This window comes from Girardinichthys multiradiatus, chromosome 4 (assembly GCF_021462225.1).
Source record: "Girardinichthys multiradiatus isolate DD_20200921_A chromosome 4, DD_fGirMul_XY1, whole genome shotgun sequence".
Lineage (NCBI taxonomy): Eukaryota > Metazoa > Chordata > Actinopteri > Cyprinodontiformes > Goodeidae > Girardinichthys > Girardinichthys multiradiatus.
The window spans coordinates 22,513,616-22,535,655 of NC_061797.1; the positions used below are offsets into that span (position 1 = coordinate 22,513,616).

At 36.9% G+C, this 22,040-nt stretch overlaps 1 protein-coding gene across 3 annotated transcripts in view; it reads right to left on the reverse strand.

Moving 5' to 3' along the window:
- gpc6a (glypican 6a) overlaps nucleotides 1-22,040 on the reverse strand; it is a 225,220-nt gene that overhangs the window by 84,691 nt on the left and 118,489 nt on the right. For all 3 annotated transcript variants that reach the window (XM_047363179.1, XM_047363178.1, XM_047363177.1), the window contains exon 5: nucleotides 9,450-9,615. In XM_047363179.1, coding sequence (XP_047219135.1) covers nucleotides 9,450-9,615 — 166 coding nt within the window. The remainder of the gene's footprint in view (nucleotides 1-9,449; nucleotides 9,616-22,040) is intronic.

The window sequence follows — 22,040 nt, forward strand, 5'->3', positions numbered from 1 at the left end:
GTATAACACCTAATCTATTCTAAATTTGCTCTAGCACTGAATATGTTGAATGCTGTGGTCTGCATCCAGATCTGTTCTTTTCAACGTGTTGTGCAATGGGAGATTGGATTTGTGCTGCACTGAGCTGCGTGCAGCACAAGGGCGAACATAAGGTGCATGCACACTGTGCTGAACTTTGAATAATTTTGACTTGGCGCAGCACTCTGTGACAACACCTTGACACATCTAATCACGGAGAATCACACACACACAAACATTTGGAGGTTGTGTATTTGTGTACACTAGGCATGATGTGCTATGAGAGTCTGGTATGATAACTAACCTACAGCAAAAATACAAAAGTTTTCAAGAATTCTGCCAATTAAAATAAAACTTTACATATTTTAAAACACAACATCTAATTGTTTAATTTAAAACAGACATGTCAACACAATTTCTGCTGCTGCTACAATTATGCTGCCTGCTGATGTAATATAATTATAATTTATGTTTTCTGAAACTTATTTTGATTTGGATGGACATATGCTCAGAAAAGTGAAGAGTTAATTGTCTTAAAATCAGCCAAACTTTTTTTGCTCATTTGCTCATGACTGATTTGATAACAGTCAGCTATAAATAATCTGAAAATCAAGTTTGAAATAATGTTTCAATCTGAATTTTATGGTAATTTGTAAGTTTTTTTAAAACTGATTTTCAGGATATTGGAAGAGCAAAATAAACACCAACTAAATGTATTCATGCTTTATTGCTCGGAATATTCTTTCTTTTTTCTGGTGTTCTGCTTTTTAAAAAAAATTTTGGGGGGCCTAAAAAGCTGATGTTTTCCATGGTTAATTAACCAACTAAACACATTGGCAGAATGATTTGCAGCTTGATGTCAAAATATTGTGTTTTGTTTTACTTATTTAATAGTTTTAATGTACCATTAATCAATTTAAATTTAAATTTTTTAATGTCATTTAACACCTTTGTTAATATTTAAACAGAGAAATGATTAATGACGCAACTGACAAAAGTTGTTTCATTAAAGCTTTCACAAAAGGTAACACAAAAAATATAAAATAAAACAGACATGGATAGACATCAAACATCATCCAGATTAAAATCATTTACCAATTGATATTATCTCTAAAATTTTTGGTTAAAGCGACAGTTACAGTATATTTGTCTCCCTGCTGCCCTTACCACCATTTCTATTGGTGAAACCAATAAATATTTTTGCTTTCCGGTTTCAGCACTTTGGTCTTCTGTCCGGCTGTAAAAATACCTCTCCACCACAACAAGATGCATCATGGTGATCTTGCAAATACATATTTAGTGTTTAGCTTTGTTTATTTCAATGAACCTGAGAGTTAAGATGCATTTATCAGAATAAAAACAGATTACCTGTTTGCTCTTGCATGGCTGATGTTTTTTTGCTTCAACAAGAGGTAAGGTTTGGGGGAATTGCTCTCATTATCTTTGAATGAAAAATCCAAAATCCTCTGTGTGATCAGCATAGAGAAGTTAGTTTATATTTTCAAGAATTTCAGTTCAATTCCTATCAACAGAACTGCCAAATTGATGCCTTCTTTGCCTTAAGTATAGACCTGAAAGTGGTCACGCCATAAAAGGGAACTCCTGAACTAGCCCAAAACAAGCCGGAATTCTCCTAACTCTGGACATTAAAAAACCAACAACTTTTAGCAGCTCCAAGTTCCAATCCTTATCGGTAAATGGGCTGCCTGGGCTTTTAAGAAATTGGTTGACAGAAACATTCTCCATTCAGTTCTGCAGCTGGGGAACCCAAGCTACTTCCTCCATATCTTTTGAGTCTCGCTGCAACCAGTAACAAACTTGGATGTGATTTGTGAGAGTGCACTCTGCACCTCACCCCAGCACAGCACACACTACAGGTCCTTCTCAAAAAATTAGCATATTGTGATAAAGTTCATTATTTTCCATAATGTCATGATGAAAATTTAACATTCATATATTTTAGATTAATTGCACACTAACTGAAATATTTCAGGTCTTTTATTGTCTTAATACGGATGATTTTGGCATAAAGCTCATGAAAACCCAAAATTCCTATCTCACAAAATTAGCATATCATTAAAAGGGTCTCTAAACGAGCTATGAACCTAATCATCTGAATCAACGAGTTAACTCTAAACACCTGCAAAAGATTCCTGAGGCCTTTAAAACTCCCAGTCTGGTTCATCACTCAAAACCCCAATCATGGGTAAGACTGCCGACCTGACTGCTGTCCAGAAGGCCACTATTGACACCCTCAAGCAAGAGGGTAAGACACAGAAAGAAATTTCTGAACGAATAGGCTGTTCCCAGAGTGCTGTATCAAGGCACCTCAGTGGGAAGTCTGTGGGAAGGAAAAAGTGTGGCAGAAAACGCTGCACAACGAGAAGAGGTGACCGGACCCTGAGGAAGATTGTGGAGAAGGGCCGATTCCAGACCTTGGGGGACCTGCGGAAGCAGTGGACTGAGTCTGGAGTAGAAACATCCAGAGCCACCGTGCACAGGCGTGTGCAGGAAATGGGCTACAGGTGCCGCATTCCCCAGACCTGGGCTACAGAGAAGCAGCACTGGACTGTTGCTCAGTGGTCCAAAGTACTTTTTTTGGATGAAAGCAAATTCTGCATGTCATTCGGAAATCAAGGTGCCAGAGTCTGGAGGAAGACTGGGGAGAAGGAAATGCCAAAATGCCAGAAGTCCAGTGTCAAGTACCCACAGTCAGTGATGGTCTGGGGTGCCGTGTCAGCTGCTGGTGTTGGTCCACTGTGTTTTATCAAGGGCAGGGTCAATGCAGCTAGCTATCAGGAGATTTTGGAGCACTTCATGCTTCCATCTGCTGAAAAGCTTTATGGAGATGAAGATTTCATTTTTCAGCACGACCTGGCACCTGCTCACAGTGCCAAAACCACTGGTAAATGGTTTACTGACCATGGTATCACTGTGCTCAATTGGCCTGCCAACTCTCCTGACCTGAACCCCATAGAGAATCTGTGGGATATGGTGAAGAGAACGTTGAGAGACTCAAGACCCAACACTCTGGATGAGCTAAAGGCCGCTATCAAAGCATCCTGGGCCTCCATAAGACCTCAGCAGTGTCACAGGCTGATTGCCTCCATGCCACGCCGCATTGAAGCAGTAATTTCTGCCAAAGGATTCCCGACCAAGTATTGAGTGCATAACTGTACATGATTATTTGAAGGTAAACGTTTTTTGTATTAAAAACACTTTTCTTTTATTGGTCGGATGAACTATGCTAATTTTGTGAGATAGGAATTTTGGGTTTTCATGAGCTGTATGCCACAATCATCCGTATTAAGACAATGAATCTAAAATATATGAATATTAAATTTTCATCATTACATTATAGAAAATAATGAACTTCATCACAATATGCTAATTTTTTGAGAAGGACCTGTACATCTTGTGTTAGACCAACATTAGGCTTCACTCTGGTAATGATAGAGTATTTGATGCATTGGAAATCCTTGAAAGAAACACTGTTTTCTTTATTTAGCAGTATGTCAAAGCGACATCGACCACCACACTCTTACGCCTGACCTTCTAGGTCTAAGCTGTAGGAGAAAATACCTTGGTTGCTTAAAACAAATGCTTGCAAGGTCAACAGTATAACCAGAATTTATTTCCATTCTCACACAGTTAAAAATCTGGCTAACCAACCATTTTCATTCATTTTTATCCTTGGTTGGTATCTACGTACAATATTTGTTATTGGATGCAAACTCAAGTTGATATAACATGGTGCAAATTCAAAACTTCTGACAAATAATTAGGGCTGCCACAGCCAGTAATTGTTTTTTCAGTTAATTTATCAACTTCTTAATTATTGACTATTAAAAACAAGATTTCTTTCCGTTTTTTACTTTTTACAAAATGTTTTCATATTTTACATCCCACAAAATGAAATATAAAATAGTTTTGCACTTCAAAGTATGAATTATATGTTTAAAGGTCCACTTCCTGAGTCATAAATAAAAATAATATTTAGCTCCTATTATTTATATATTTACAAATGACAAGTGCCCGTTTTCCAGAATGTCAAATATGATAAAACTGAAAACACGGGTAGACCTAGCAGCCAGACAACTTGTGTAACTTCTGAGAGAGCATGAAAGGGCTTAAAAAACTAATAAATTAGAGTTCACCAGCAGCCCCCAGGTCAATCTCTGCTGCTCTCCTGTGCTCTGCTGCTAAGGTTCATAATGAAACTTACACAACGTCAAGACCTCTGTTTATCATTTCTTAATCTTAAGTACTTTTATCATTTAGACTGCTTTGTGCTTAGAAAACGCTAAGGGCGTTTCTACCCCCAGCTTATTCTGTAGTAATCAGACAATCCATCCGCTTCAGATATTTTGATGCAGTAGCACCGACAGAGTCAGCCAATGACTGGAGCTGAGCTCCTGACAAAATTGAAGGTAAAAACATAAGCACTGCAGGGATAGGACTCTGCACAAATAGAACATTGGAGGAGAAGTTTTGTAATCTTCGTTAATAATTTCGACAAAAAAAATAGATGTTGATGGATTTTCATATGTATGAATCAGCAGCACTCCAAATGATTGCACATTAGTAAAGAATTCATATTTAAAATGTTCCTATTGATACAGGGTTACAAAAAAATACATTAATAGATCTCAACATTTCAAAATTTAAAAGTAAGACCAGAGTTTTTGAAACAATATTAACACATGAAGTCAAGAAAAACTTGGACAGCATTTTTACTTTCTTTGTCGGTATTATGGCATACCTGCATTTGTATCAGTCCCTATAGGAAGAGAACCGAACTAAGGCAGGCATGCTTCCTATTTTGCTTACGTTCTGTAACTTAGATTACCACTGCCAATCATTACACAGCAATTTAATTCAAAGTAAAGTAGTGTTAACAAGTCAGCTTGTTACATTTTGTTAGTTTCAAAGAAGGATTTGTCTTTTTCCTGGATTCTTTACAGTAACTACAGCAGACACTTCCACTTAACAGAGAGCAGACATTGAAATCCAATGGCTTTATTGACTACAGTTTCAGTTATTTTAATAAACCAGCAGGTATAAAAACAGGGGTTTTGGTCCAGCTCTCCCTTTTGTGGTTAAACTGTCACAGTGCAGTGTTCAACAAAGACATTTTAAAATAAAAATAGATATACGTGCCTGACATTGATAGATTAGTATTTAAAGTGCATAAGTTATATGCACCTTGCTGGGTGTTCTAAATGTTATTGGACCATGCTTCATTATGTGTGAGCAAATAAATAAGCATTAGATTGCTTATTGAAGGTCTCTTTTTTTGGCATTATTGGCATTTTTGGCAGTATTACGTAGTACTAAATATAGGGCGGTTTATTACGGTACTTACATTGGCAAAGTTAAACTGAGTTTGGCACTCCCTTGCACTAATTCTGGCAAATTTCCAGCTTTGAAGGCATGAATGTATATCATTGTCTGATGTCTTTTCTTCCTGTTGAGTACTTTCTAACAATGTAAGCACCTCATTGACAAAATGCAGAAATAGTAGTTGCAGCAGCAGCAGTAGTAATGGTAGTAGCAGTTGGTACTAGTGGTACTAGTAACAAAAGTAATTAGAGTACTACTCTTTACTGTTTGTAAAGAGTAGTACTAGTACTACTCTTTACAAACAACAAACAGCCACCCAGTCATGCTGTTATCATACCATTCAGTTTATCATTTGAGATGCACATTTAAATCCATCCAATAGGTACCTTCTCTGCATGCTAAATCCATTCTGCATTTATTTCAGCGTTTCTACATTGTGCAAAACAAATTACAACAAGTTAGGTCAAAATACATTTTTCAATAATATTTTTCAAGCTTTAATTACATTTTCATCTTTTACTTGCTTCTTTGAATGTTTTAAAATAAGCAATCACTTTAATGGCTAAACATAACCGAAACAGAGTTACTAAAGCAAAAAACAGGAGCAGGAACCATGTGGTACTTATCCCTTCAACTACTTGGATTTTTCAACAAAACAGTTGGTCATGAATCTCTCTCTCGGTATTAATAGCTATAAACAGCATATTAATCTGGAAAGAAGGCACCTGTATACCCATTTCTATATGATACTATGACTATCAGCTGAATTTTTAAATATATCATTGAGACAAGGTGGAATAGTTTGCCTTGCCAATCAGTGTGTTCTGATATTGTCAGCCTCAGATATTGTAAATAAATAAATATGAAGAGAAAAACATGTCTCTGTTGCACATTCGACTTTGTCCTGATGATGTCATCTCTGCAAAGTGACAGCTATGTCACAAGACAGCACAACTGCAGCACAATTTTGTTTCACAAAAGGTAGGTGATCCATGATTCATGGAAATAATTTCATTACGAAATGACAGGTAAATGTGCATCAAAAACAGCTGTGGGAATCCTTTCCCGTAGTTTCAATCAGCAAAGTTGCAACTCTGACCTTCAAGCATTTACCCAAAATAAGAATGTTACTAACAGGGCTCCAGTTGCACCATTCCTAACAAGATAACTTACAATAGCTGAATCTAATTCCACACCTAGAAGAACATGTGAAAATGTTTAGTTATATCCACATCTTGACTCTAGAATGTCACATCACCTTCTGCTCTCACCTGTTTAAGTCACCTCTCTCAATTTAAATTGGCTTCACTGTTTTCTTCATTCTCTGTCAGATTGAGCTGGTATCATGTCATAGCAACCTGTTCTCTGCCAGTTTTGTGCACAGCGCACTTTTCTCCCTTCCATTGGATTTATGTTTTAAGTTTGCAGTTGGACTTCTGGATATCCTGTCCTGGAAGAACTCTTGATGTTGCCTTTCTGTACCAAAAGCATTTTGGTTCAATCATATGGTAGCCTACTTACTGGGTGTTTATTTCAATGTTAGGTCCCTCTCCACATTGGACTGTTATTATTCAGTTATTTTCAAAGTACAGATTCTGATCCAGGTATGGACTGAACAGCAAGTCAACATGTTTATTTAAGCATTAACCGAGGGTCATGTGGGAGAGATCTGAGAATACCACAGCACGTTACTATAAGTTCAAACCAAAAAGCTTAGTTTATGAAGCAGGAGAATAGCTTTTTCATTGAGTTCTGTAAATTTTGTTCACATCTTATTAATTGAAACCACAAAGAAAACATGATGAGAGCCAAAATATCAGAAACTCCTAGTGCTGAGATTATTAGCCAATGGAGATGTGTACTTACTGAATTTCTATTTTTGACTGGCTAAATGAGACAAGTCAGATAGATCTTTAGAAATCAAGGACAAAGCTGTGAGTGTTCTAGGAAGTGTTGTTAGAACATTAAAGCAGCTTTCTAAAACTCAGTTGGCCCATGGTGGAGTAGAGAAGACTGTTCTGGAGACAGTTGCCCAGGGAGCAAAATATTGATAGTTGTCAAAAAGAAAGAAAGATCACTGTTGGTAGATGATCCACTGTAGGTAGAACACATTAGACCAATTATATTTTAAGTTAGATAATGTTCTTACAGTGTAAAACTAAAATTTAACAACAGAAAAATTGCAGTAAGGAAAAAAAAAATAATTGGAAACTAATTCTGTTGGGTTTACAGTTTAGGCAACCGTTGCAGGCAGACAGTGACATTTTTCACACCAGACTGCAATGTATTCTCTGGGTATCTGTGCGATTTGCTTCAGCTGCTTTGATGTTACACTTCAAGTTCAGTTTATGTATATTGTTCATTATTAAGTGTAAAGAAAGACTCTTTATTTGTTGAAGTTACATTAGAAAATTGATGTTCTACCCTAGAAAATTGATGTTCACTGTCATTTATTGTCAAAACTTACAATAGATGAGACTCAAACAATAGTAGTAATAAAGTGGAATATCTTGAAAATAAGCAAATTTTATAAAATATATATAATTTGCTTATCACTAGTTGCTCATTGACCTGTAATCGTATGTAGACATTTAATTATAATTTTTCTTTTTTAACATGTTGAAATCATGCAACAAAACAGTTAGGTCATACACTTCTTAAGATGTAAATAGGGGTAAAAAATTGCATTGAATTGTATTACTTGTGTTATATTTCAAAATGAAAAAAAAAAAGAAGAAACAACGTTCTCTTCATCATTATCTATATTGACATTTAAGCAAAAGCATTGTCCTTTGGTAGACGATTACAGGAGGTCTTAATAAAAAATAAAGTTTTGTATATTATAAAATCTTCAATATGTGATGATTTAAGAGATGACATTGATAGACAGTGTACATGCTGGATCCATAAATTTCTATAATGCAAAGATGTGCTTCAGTGGTAAGAACTGACCTGTGATGCATTTGGAGGTTGTCTGTGAAAGGGAAATCAATAACCCTTCTGAGCCGTGTTGTAAGCAAATCGAAATTCTTTAGCAACTGGTAATGAATAGAAAATGTCAACTCACAACAAAATCTTGTTATTTAGGGTAAAAGTAAATATTCTCCAAACTTCACATTTAAATCTGTGATGCATTTGACAACCTATTATTCAGTAAATGGCAAAAACCCACCATAAAAAAACATTCAAAATGAATAAAAAACATTTTTTTCTGTATCTCTAGGGTATTTTGGCAACACCATCATTCAATTGCAATAACAGCTTTTCCTATTACTGTCAGGCACATCCTCCCTTTGTTACAATAGATTTGCTTCTTCAACACCAAACAAGACACTAACTTTTTAACACATGTCATAAAGCTGTGAGACATCTCATTCTGTCCACAAGGATCCGTGTTGTTCTGAGACTTCAGACTTGCCATTGAGGAGAACAAACGGTGAGTGATCTAACGGCTTTTCAAACGACAGACCCTGTCACAAAGCAGCCAAAAGCTTAGAAGTGTACTTCACTTGACACACAGTCTTTAGGGATATGGTTGCCCCATTTAAAAAAAAAAAAGGCATGGGTGTGGGTGGGAGGATGAGATTGGGGTACATAACAAATAAAGCACTGGTCTACAAAGGATCCAGAGGGAGCACTCTATGTGCATCCCTGCTATCCATTTAACGGGAGGGCTTACAGCAGCCAGCTACTTACAACTGAAGCGAAGTGCTATATTACTCACCAAGCTCAGCTTGAAATGCTATAGAAAATGTGTTTGCCTAGGATCTGCTCTCCTTTATCAATCCCAAACAGCAGGGACCACAGCTTTAAACACCATGCCAGGGTTTCAGCAATAGCAAACAACATTTCAGGCAGGAAAAAAAAAGAAAATGTTTGCACAAATAAGATTTCAGTTTTGTCTCTGCAAATCCTCTAAACCTGAATTCAACAGAGCACATTCTCCCAATTCCCTCCATGACTCCGGATACAGACAAAGAAACATGCACACTTTAAAATAAAAGCTCAGGTTTGCAAACAAAGAAACAGAAAATTACAAAATGAAGAAACAGAGAAACAGGCAGAAGTGCAATTAATTTGAATCTTACCAATGAACAAGTTCCATTCAGCATCCAAATCTGCCTGGTTTGCGAGACAGCCCCTCATAACGTTGTAACAATAACTATGACAGGGTTTCAGCCCAGGCATGCCACGGCAGTATGGACAGTACAGCATCTGGGTCAATGCTCTGACGCAAGCTGGCACTACGTTCACCTGCAAAGCAAACACAAGCTCTTTGTTAGGACTCATTCAATCATTTTAGGATACTTGCTGTCAACAAAACTGAGCAGGTGTAAAATGGAACCTAATAAAGTACATTTAAAGCCCCAAGAAGGAAATAATAAGTTTGGATAGTTTGGATTTCAGCTTTTGTGAAATATCCTCACACTTTAACAGTGGATATTTCAAAGCTTGAAAAGTGACAACCTACAAGGTAAACTCTATGACAATACTAGTTAGATAACTCTGTCTGTCTCAATACTTCGTGGAAGCTGTGCCTCTTGTTGTCGGTCCCAGTCACTGCATCAGCTTTAGTGAAAGTGACAGGATTCTCACATCTGCTTCCTGTTAGAAGAGGAGATGCACAACAGAGAGTGCCTCTGATAATTGGCCTGTCATCCTCTGTATTCATGCTTGACTTTAGATTTTGTCCAACACACTTTAAAGACTGCTGGTGTGTGTGTGTGTGTGTGTGTGTGTGTGTGTGTGTGTGTGTGTGTGTGTGTGTGTGCAGGCCAGAACGGGGCTCGGTCAATGAAAGACCATGCAGATATCCTCTATATGTGTAGAGTTGGTAAAACGTTTTGGCCAGTAACATATTTTTTCTTTTCTTTTCTTTTCTATTTTTTTTTTTTTTTCAGATCTTCAAACAAATGTTTGCATCGGACAAAGATCCATCCATCCATTTCCTGTACCCACTTATCCTTGCAAGGTCGCAGGGGGTCTGGTCTTTGTTGGCCAATGATTGTTGATTGTCATTGGCCAAGAGGCAGGTTAAACTCTAGACAGGTCGCCAGTCGATCACGAGGCAACATACATACACACAGGACAGACAACCATGCACACATACATTCATCACAAAGGGCAATTTAGAATAACCTATTAACCTAAGAGTTACAATTTTGGACTGTGTGAGAAAGCTGAAGTACCCAGATATTGATACATCTCTTTCTTCTTGTCTAAGCATGGGCAGTGATCTTAGTCAAGGCAAGAAAGGTCTGCAGTGCTACAGATGTTGCTGTGGGTTTTTATTGTGACCTCCTGGATCACAGTAATTTTGGTACTTCGGCCACTCCTGGGGAAGATACTTGAATTTTGTTTAGATCTAACCAAGATGTTTTGGTTTTTGAGATCTATAAGTCTACGCATGTTGTCATACAGGTTATGTTTAAGTATATTTTTTGGCTATACAGGTCTGGTACTAGGTGTGACTGGTTCATAGATTAACAACTGGCACCATTTATTTTTCACATTGGGCCATGATGATTTAGATAGCTTTTATTCATTGGTTAAATGTCACAGGAATCAATTGAAAACTGCTTTTTGTATTTACTCATGTATTATACCTTCTCTTTTTTGATCACCTAAAACATTTAAATGTGACAATGAAGCAAAAATAAAAGAAATCTGCTGGAAACACAATAGGAAATATGTTTGCCTAGGATCTGCTCTCCTTTATCAATCCCAAACAGCAGGGACCAGCAGGGACCCCCTAACAGATTTCTGGTTGCCCCTCTGGTAAATTCTTCATATGGCACTGTAACAAATAATATTCTTGGAGCACAGCCAAAACAAATGTTTGATCCAAGGGAAGTAATTTTTAAAAGATCAGGTCAAATCATGTGTATATTTATATGTAACACTGTCAATGAAGACTGGATACTGCATCCATTTCATTTAACAAAACACAATTCAGTATATGTATACCTACTTTATCTTGTGATGTCCTATATTATTTACATATATCCTCCAACTTCCTATCTAAAATATATCTATTTAGAAATGTTTTTTTTATACTTTAAAAAAAAAAAGATATTTATGTTTGTAGTGTGCTTGATCTCTCTATCCAAGCAGTTCCACAAAGTCACTCCACAGCTTAAAATGCACATACTTTAGTTGGTGTTAATAGAATGAAAAACAAAAGATGCAAACACAAACAGCACAAAGCATGGTCATAAAACTACAGCAGAAATAAAAGAAGAAAAACAGAAAGATAAAAGTGAACTGAAACCCACATTAGTGCTTTTTTGTAGCTCCATGGCAACATCTGAGGCTCTGCATCCAATCTCATTCTTCCATTCTCTCTGTTTTTAACATTTCACTTTGTCTGATTTTATTAATGCAATGACCAGACTGCCTGCGTCCACATATGTTTGCCTGATAGGAGGGAAAAAAACGTGTGGGATGAGATAAGATAAGACAGACACAGAGAGAAATATAAAGAAAAGGGAGAAGCGCTTCTTGGCACCGAGGAACGGGGATCAACTGAAGCATCTTTTAACATTTGCAATCTGTCACTGACATCACGCAGTGTCTTGTATGAAGGCCATTAACCTTAGCTGCTTGTTGTCAATCCCATCAACGCATATTATCTACTGGTTTGTGTTCTTGTAAATGGTTCATATTTCCCTGGGAGCACAGTTAACATATGGGTTATTTTCACAAACATGTTTTCTTTGATTGAACTTACATACCAATCACCCAGTCATTAAACAGGTTTCAGAGATATGTAGTTTTACATCAATGAAATCATATGATAACCAGTTTAAAATGGTTGCATTATAGCTGGTTTCAGTGAATACCAAAAAGATAACCAGACAATAAAATGCAATCAATAATTCAGATGGAAAGTTGCCAGTTCTAAGAGCTCCATCAATTATTTCCTATCAGAATAAACTACTGTAAATTATGGAATAAAAAACTATGTTTAGTATGCACTTCCAAATGAGGGGTTAAAAGTTTTCACAATTAGAGCAACAACATTTGATGTAAAGTAATAACCTTTGAAAAGCAGTTACAAAGTTCGTTACAAATGTAATAGTATTGATGATCTGTACGGTTAAAAATTAAACTGTTCTCAAATGTTGTTCTACAGAACATAAGTCCAATTAGTCATGTGGATGTTATCTGGAAATATGTTGGACTGGGTTTACTGCATGGAGTTTTTTGCCTCACAATCAGTTTTCTCCCTTACACAACTTACTAATTTGTTTTGATTTGTTCTGATTCCACAACACATGAACATTGTTTTTTATTACCTTTGCCCAATTTTTCACACCTAAGTTTCATTCTGTTGATCATTTATGTTTCCTCTTTTATCGTTAATAGGGCTTGTGTTTGCATTTGTATGTGTTCTCATATACATGTACTTTGAATTTACGTTTCCTGGACTACTTGGCTTGCAGAATGTTTGATTATCAAACTTCCAATTTTAATCCATTTGCCTGGATCCTTCCTTTCTGAACTTCAGACATGCAAATGAGCAAAAGAAAACTTGCTCGGGGTACAGTTGAACAAATAGCTATTCTAAGACATATTGCTCATATCAAAACTTGTGGCACAGCCTCATTAAACAGCAAAACAACATTAAATTCTCCAAAGGCCTGAATATACACTCACTGGCCACTTTATTAGGTACACCTGTCCAACTGCTCGTTAACGCACATTTCTAATCAGCCAATCACATGGCAGCAACTCAATGCATTTAGGCATGTAGACATGGTCAAGACCATCTCCTGCAGTTCAAACCGAGCATCAGGATGGGGAAGAAAGCTGATTTAAATGACTTTGAACGAGGCATGGTTGTTGGTGCCAGACGGGCTGGTGTGAGTATTTCAGAAACTGCTGATCTACTGGGATTTTCACTCACTACCATCTCTAGGGTTTAAAGAGAAGGGTCCAAAAAAGAGAAAATATCCAGTGAGCGGCAGTTTTGTGGGCACAAATGCCTTGTTGATGCCAGAGGTCAGAGGAGAATGGCCAGACTGGTTCGAGGTGATAGAAAGGCAACAGAAACTCAAATAACCTCTTGTTACAACCAAGACATACCGAAGAGCATCTCTGAACGCACAACACGTCAAACCTTGAGGCGGATGGACTACAGCAGCAGAAGACCACACCGGGTCCCACTCCTGTCAGCTAAGAACAGGAAACTGAGGCTACAATTCGCACAGGCTCACCAAAATTGGACAATAGAAGATTGGAAAAACATTGCCTGGTCTGATGAGTCTCGATTTCTGCTGCAACATTCAGATGGTAGGGTCAGAATTTGGCGTCAACAACATGAAAGCATGGATCCATCCTGCCCTGTATCAACGGTTCAAGCTGGTGGTGTAATGGTGTGGGGGATATTTTCTTGGCACACTTTGGGCCCTTTAGTACTAACTGAGCATCGTGTCAACGCCACAGCCTACCTGAGTATTGTTGTTGACCATGTCCATACCTTTCTGACCACAGTGTACCCATCTTCTGATGGTTACTTCCAGCAGGATAACGCGCCATGTCATAAAGCATGAATCCTCTCAGACTGGTTTCTTGAACATGACAATGAGTTCACTGTACTCAAATGGCCTCCATAGTCACCAGATCTCATTCCAATAAAGCACCTTTGGGATGTGGTGGAACGGGAGATTCACATCATGGATGTGCAGGCGACAAATCTGCAGCATCTGTGTGATGATATCATGTCAATATGGACCAAACTCTCTAAGGAATGCTTCCAGTAGCTTGTTGAATCTATGCCATGAAGGATTAAAGCAGTTCTGAAGGCAAAGGGGGGTCCAACCCGGTACCAGCAGAGTGTACCTAATAAAGTGGCCGGTGAGTGCGAGTGGGAGACCTGGCAATATATAAGGCTCAACTTTGGCTCCAGCAACTGGAAGTTAACTGTTTCATTATGAAGTGTGACCTGGATTTACCCAGAGAAAGTGAACTTGGAGCAAACATCAACGCTGCACCAGTGTTGCAATTAGTTAGATAATACAAGTAATACAAAACACAGAAACATTGAAAAATTATTAAAAATAAATATTTAGTCAAATATTTGGCAAAAAATATGCCATAAAATACAGTGGTAATTAATGCTACTAATCTTGGTTAACTTTTAAAATTCACTGTTAATTCATTACTATTTCATGCTAATGATATGAACTGATATATTAATCAAAACATAAAACAAACCTCTACCACACAACATAGCAGACGAAAAATTAGAGGTGAAATTTGAAACATCCATAGAAAATGGGTTATTCGCTACAAAATGTCCACAAGCGGACAATTCAATACAGCTTTAGGTTTAAGCTGTATAGTGGCACCTCAACCTTTCACTGTCATTGAATAGTTATAATTTAATTTCTAGATATTCCGATTCGCAGCCTGTATGTAGAAAAAGAAAATGGACAAAGCAAACAGAAAGCAGACAGGCTGTAGAGAAAGCCAAAGACACTGCCAACAATCAAGAAAAAAACAAACACCAAGAAAACAGAGAGACAGACTCAGATTAAGCAGACGGAGAGAGGAAAAAATGACAAGACGCTCACAGACAAACAGAAGGAACAGGCAGGTGCTGTCGCCACATTTGGAGAGACCAACAGAAGCAAATGCGTGCCAATCAGTGTGTTTGCTTTGGAGAAAACAAATTTCTAAGAGTTTAAACTTCCAAATGCACACTCCAAGGTTTGTTTTAGAATAATTTTAATCTGCATTTTAGAAAATTATTAAAGTGAACAATGCTGAGTTTCTTACAGAACTTTTACAGTGATCTTCAGAGACAATCCACTTATCTTTAGATCTCAGTCGGTGTCTTTTTTCGAAGGTAATCTTCAGAAATATATATCACTCAAATAATCCAATGTTTTCCATCTATCCATAAATTCACTGGGACTACACAGTTCATAATTATTAAAATTCTGTCACCATCCTTATGCATCTCCAGCAATCTCTTTATTCCCATTCTATTTCAATGACTAAGCAAGTGCAGGTTAAAATATAATCTAATTTAAATTTCTAATTTAAATTTCTGTTAAACGAAACTAACAAAAAAAGTTAAATGTTCCTTATTTAGGTTAAAACCAAAATTTTACAAGAGAGGAGGGAAAACTGTGAAGGTGTTAGCTAGACAAGTTAAAAAGAAGGACCTGTCTAATACTATCCCTGCCCTTAAATTATGCCCTTATATTACAGAACATTATATATTGATTCCAAAAAAAGATTGGGATTGTTCGGACCCATCAAATTATAGGCCAATCGGCTTGGTGAACCTGGACTGTGAGATACGAACTAAGGTGCCGGCCCTATTCTTATAACAACTCTCTCCCAGCATTATACATCAAATTCAGGCAGGTTTTATGAAAAACTGTTCTTCCTCTGACAACATTAGAAAACTGTTGCACTTTGTCTCAGCCTGTTAAAAGATGAGCCAGTTGTTGTCATCTCTGTTGATGGGGAAAAGGCATTCGATGAAGCTAAATAAGGCTTTCTTTTCTCAGCTTTATCAAGCTTTGTATTTGGACCACATTTTACTAAATTAATTAAAATACAGTAAAGGGAAAAAAGGGTGCAGTCATAACCAATGGCATTATTTCACCTCATTTTCGGTTTATCACGCAGGACCTATCAGGGATGGTCTCTCAGGCCTTGTTCAGCATTTTCATAGACACTTTAACAATAAGCATTGGGGAAATAAGAACATTAAAGGGTTACATAGGGGTCAACAGGGACACAAACAGCCTATTTACATTCTTTACATTTCTTTACATTTTAGCCTTTATCACTCATCCATTTACATCCTTAACGAATCTGATGAAACTATGCTGTCCTATTCAAGGATTTTAGGTCATATAATAAATCGGACCAAGTCTGAGGCCACATCATTTTCTCCTCCTTGTTATCCACATATTGTAGAAAAAACTTAAATGAGGTGGACACCTAAAGATATAAAATATCTGGGGCTTAGACTTAGTCAGGATTTGGAAGCATTACCTTTACTAAACTTTAACCTGATGTCAAAAATTAAAACAAATTTTAAAGTGGGAGAAGGTTAAACTAATATTGAGGGGCAAGATTAATATCAAAATGTTTACAGCCCCTCAGTTTAACTCTTTGGTCGTGATGCTTCCCATTCCAATTCCCCTAGACATCTTTCAAAGTTATGACAATTTGTTCAAACATTTCTTGCAGGGAGATAAAAGAGAGGGAATCTAAGCATGGGCAAGTATAGTTTAACACTAAAACTGATATTTGTTCACTGTTTGACCGAAACACATATTCTGTCAAAAGATTGATACAACAAACCCAGTTTTTATTCACTCATGTAAGGTTTGATCAAAGGTACATAAAATGTTAAAGCTTGCACATCAGGGACAGAAATATGCGTCTCTCTGGAATGACCCCACTGTTTTGGGATGCAGTGGCACTCACGTGTTATACGGACCATTGGTGATTGGTATAAAGATGGAGTATATATGTCCTACTAGGATTTAACTCGTCTGTTTAAATTTCAAGACGCAGCAAATTTTTGGAAATCTTTACAGATGAGACATTGTGTGACCTAATTTAAAGACACTGAAGAGGATGATATTTTAGATTATATTAGGATGCCATGGGATTGCCACATGACTCCTCAGTTTTAGCTCTCAGTTTTTGTCAAATTACAGTTTGAATGGTGAATCATTAAACATTACATTTTTGGCAGAGAAATTTGAGAATAGAGCACACAAATGAAAAAAAGGTTGGATATCCTATCAGAGAGTGGTAAGCATGTGAAGGTGGCCAGAAATAAACTTATCCAGTATAAGATGATACATCATATGATGATCATACTTCTACCACACTGCACAGAATAAAACTGATGAAAGTTTGTGTTGGAATGTGAAAACGAGGTGGGAACATATTTGTATTGATTTTGGGAATGCTTTGGTTACACCTTTTTAGACCAAAATCTTAGAGGTCTTGAGTGCCTGGTCCAGCCCAGAAGTCTCTCAGAGTCACGGATTGTGTTTATTTGGGAGACAGGTCTCATATGCTAACATTTCAAGAGGAGTGTTTTGAGTTGTTATGTTTGGTCTTGTGACAACTTCCAGGATAATCTTAAGACACTGGAAGACCACTAAGTGTCCTGAGTTAAATGACTGGATGAATCAAAGGCGAACACAGGCTCTTATGAGGCCATGATCAGCTACCTGGATGGGAGCAGAGACAGTGACTGGAACAGTTTGTGGGACTCACTAAAAACTGTAGTGAGTTTGCTGCACCAGCCTTTATGATGTTGTTTTTTTTGTTGTTGTTTTTCAAATTCAAATGCCCTGAAAAATCAATGAAAACTTTAAGTACAAAAACAAATAAAATAATTTCATTAAGTGTTTAAAAAGTAATAAACTTATCATCTGAATATAATTTACCAAATATGGCAAAAACTACAACGTGCAATTCAATATAAAATTCAGTAGTTTGTTTCATTCTGACTTTTACTATAAATCTTCAGATTTATTTAAGAACAAATGTATTCATTGAAAATTATTTCTCAGATTAGCCTTGACATTTTAAATAGCTTTTTTAGAAAGCCATTAGAAGTAACATGCACACCAAATAAAATATGGTATTAACTTGGGAGTTGTACATGCTTTCTAAACTTCCAGTGTGCTGGGCTAAAAAATACACAAAATTAGTCAAGGACTACCCTTAAGCTTTTCCCAGTTAACAAATAGATTAAAGGTGGAGCTTTCTAATACCTTTATCTTCAAGTTATTATTATTTTTTTTATTTCACAAACTGTGCCCAACAGTCACTGGTAGCTATGAATAAAGGGTAATCTCATAATCTTGTTAGCACCTATTTAACGTCTGGTAGAGGGAATTTTGCCCAGCAGCCTGAAGAAAGCCCTCACAACCAAGACGCTACAGATCCACAGATTAAGATGCAAATCTACTCATCTAATGCTTGAGTGATGTGATAACTGCACAGTGTTAGGTTTACCCTGATCAACAGAATCTGCATTTGGCTGCCTAAAAAAAAGAAAACAATTCAAATTATTTCAGTGTCACTTTTGTGCAAAGTTATCTATGAAGTAAAATGTCTTTAGAAGCAGAAATTACAACAACTGTGTTTAAGTATTTTTATTATTTTATTATTCAAAAGATTCAGTTTGGATTTTTTTCTATGATTTAAAGTATTGCACAATAACAAGTATATAGCCTTGCAAAAGTTAACAGCTTTCATTCGCCATTTTACAGTACCTAAGAAAAGGAGATTTTCCCAACTTGAGGGGAACCATGTGTGGCATGACGTTTTGGTGTTTTGAATATATGACACACAGTACTGCATAGGTAACCATACAAATGCAACATACAGGAACAATGCCAATACAAATTAAGACTCATTGTATTGGCTGTAAAAGATTAAACTCAGTTAAATTAGTCATCAAAACTAGCAACTATGCAAATGCCAAATTATTCATACACTTTGAACGTTTTTACATTTTGTCATTTAAGACCACAGACATTCAAAACCAAAAACATTTAAGTGTCATATATTGGGATTTTATGTAAAAGACCAAAACACAAATGAGTACTTATCTAAAAGGTGGAATTAAAAATAAATCAGAAAATGTGGCATGTCTTTGTTTTTAACCCCCTTCATTCTGGCCACCTACATAAAATCCAATATAATCAGCTGTATTCAGATGTCACCTAAACAACATCCACTAATGTCATTTACATCAGTGAACATTATTGTCATGACCAAGAACCACACCAGAAAAAGCAGCTACGGTCAAATTATGAAGTGATATCATAAACTTTTAACAACTCACAGAGAAGTGTTCAATTCATCATTTAGAAATGGATAAAGCATGGCACAACCGCACACCTACCAAGACAGGGTCCCCCCTGGTCAGCAAGCGGAGCATTAATCAAAAAAGTAGGAAAAAAGAGGAGCTGCAAAGATCTACAGTTCAGGTGGGTGAATCTGTGCACAGGAATTACTTGTTGTGTACAACAGAAATCAGGGACCATTTGCACAAAGAATCTTAGGACTAAAAGTAGCTCCTAGTGACGTCATTCTAAGAAAAATCTTAGAATTTCTCAAATTCTTGTATGGTGAGATTTTGAACCAAATCCTCCTTCCATCAGTGAGAGCATTGAAGATGGAAAGTGGCTGGGTCTTCCAGCATGACAATGATCCCAAACATAAAGCTCGGGCAATGAAGCAGTGGCTCCGTGAAAAGCATTTCAAGTTCCTGGAGTGCCCTAGCCAGTCTCCAGACCTCAACCCCATAGACAATTTGTGGAGGGAGTTGAAAGTCTGTGTTGCCCAGTGACAGCCCGAAAACATCATTGCTCTAGAGGAGATCTGCATGGAGGAATGGACCAAAATACCAGTTACAGTGTGTGCAAACCTGTTGAAGACTTACAGGAAATGTTTGACCTCTGTCATTGCCAACAAAGGTTTTGTTGCAAAGTATTGAGTTGAACTTTTGTTATTGACCAAATATTTGTTTTCCACCATAATTTACAAATAAATTATAAAAAATCCTACAATGTGATTTCCTGGATTTTGTTTCTCATTTTCTCTCTCATAGTTGAAGCGTACCTATGATGAAAATTACAGACATCTCATCTTTCTAAGTAAGAGAACTCAGTGAATGACTAAATACTTTTTGGCCCCACTATAGATGCTTTCCATCCAAATGAACTAAGCCTAAGTTATTTTGTATAGAAGAAATGGAAACAATATGGGCCTTTAGATGTGCAAATTTTGCACGGACATACTCCACAAGACCTGCAGGTGTAATCCCACTGAAAGGTGGTTTTACACAGTACTGACTCATGTGACAAATGTTGATCTTGCCTTTTAGTTTCTTTCTAATCTTGTCAACCATTTTCCTTTTCCTTCACAATTGTTCATTAAATAAAATACATTGAAGATTGTGCTTGTAGCATTACAAAATGTGATACAATTCAAGGGCTACTAATGTGTTTTCAAGGCACTGTGAGAAAGCAAGCAAGGTAAAGCGTACCCAGAGATCTGTTCTTTCATATAAAATAACTTAAGGAAGGTTCAATATTTGAAGCAGCCATCAACTAGTTTAGATCACATCTCTTAGTTGGTTGCTCTCAGAATTTACATGATACAGAATTTTTCCATGGGGATGTCAAAGACAACCAAATAATTTGTGAAAAGTAAAATGCTCTGTGTCTTTATAAAAGCCAACTCCAGAATACACTGTTGGATGGTATCACCTTGTCTCTCAGACAAGGTGTTGTCATGCACATTCGGTGTGAACTCCCTTTAGGCGCAACAGAGTGGGAAGAGCACATAGATGGGAAATTGCTTTGTGCCACCAAGTAATGAAGTTGTGAGAAATGACAATGACTTTGTAAGTTACCAAGGCCAATCAGGGGAGACAGTGGCAGGACATTGAGTCTGTTGTTAAAGAATTGTCTCAATAGTTCGTTCATAATTATTGTGACAAGTTGCACTGCATTGCACTGATTGAACAAGTGTGTGAAACTGTATTACTACCCCAACATCTGCAGTCCATTCCACAGCCATTAGTGTCAATGGCACTATGAGGAATCTGTCACTGTGCAAATAAGACTACCATCTCCACAAGAAACATGTGTCTGGTTTACAAACTACTAAATACAACTTGACTAAGGTCTTAAAAAGGTTGAAGTGTCTGTGTGCGTGTGTGTGTGTGTGTGTGTGTGTGTGTGTGTGCGTGGACCTGTCTGTTTGCGTGTGTTCCTGCCAAGAGAGAAAGGAAAAATGCTTTTAACCAACAAAGAGAGGTAATTTTTGGTAAGTGAAGAAATTTTCCTGGTCCTCACTTTTTTTCATGCTGGTTTTGGGTTGGTGGTTAGGTTTACGACTAAGGTATGAATTGAGTTCAGGTTAGGGTTATAGTTAGGAAAGTACTGGTAATGGTTAGGTTTAGGGTTAAGGTCAGGGATAGGCCATAGAAATAAATGAAAAATGAATAGAAGTCAATGCAAAGTCCTCATAAAGATAGACATATAAAGAAGTATGTGTTGGAATGAAAGCTTTTTGACACAAAACATTGTCAAAAAGGTCCAAATATATATATATATATATATATATATATATATATATTTATATATATCACAAAGGCGACTTGACCCAAACTAAGTTTTTTTAAACACAGTGATGCCTTTCTCCAAAGGGTGCCAGAGCAGAAATGCTCCTGCGGGTTTTTGTGGAAAGTGCTAACAGACGACTGACACTGTTTACTCTGCTGAAATGAAAGCCGGTATGTGATAGGTGCTATCACTTTGTTTATCTGTTGGCAAGTGTGAATTTAATAAAACTTGGTGAAGTGCTGGGGCATATGCAACAAAACAACACACTGCAGTTAGGTGTGGATTGAAATCCCTTTCTTTAAAATTGTGAAATTTACTCTGAATTCTAGTGCTGAACAACCATTATATTAACCATTCAAACTGTGTATGGAGGAATTTCAGCGTCATATGTGTACACAAAATGCAAAACATACTATATGTAACTGTAACAATTTCAGATTTTTTCTGATACTTAGCTGCTTGTTTTGGTCAAAGTCAGTTACAATAATCCCCCTTTTATCATACATTGTATGGGTGTATGGTCATATTCACACTCCTTTTGGG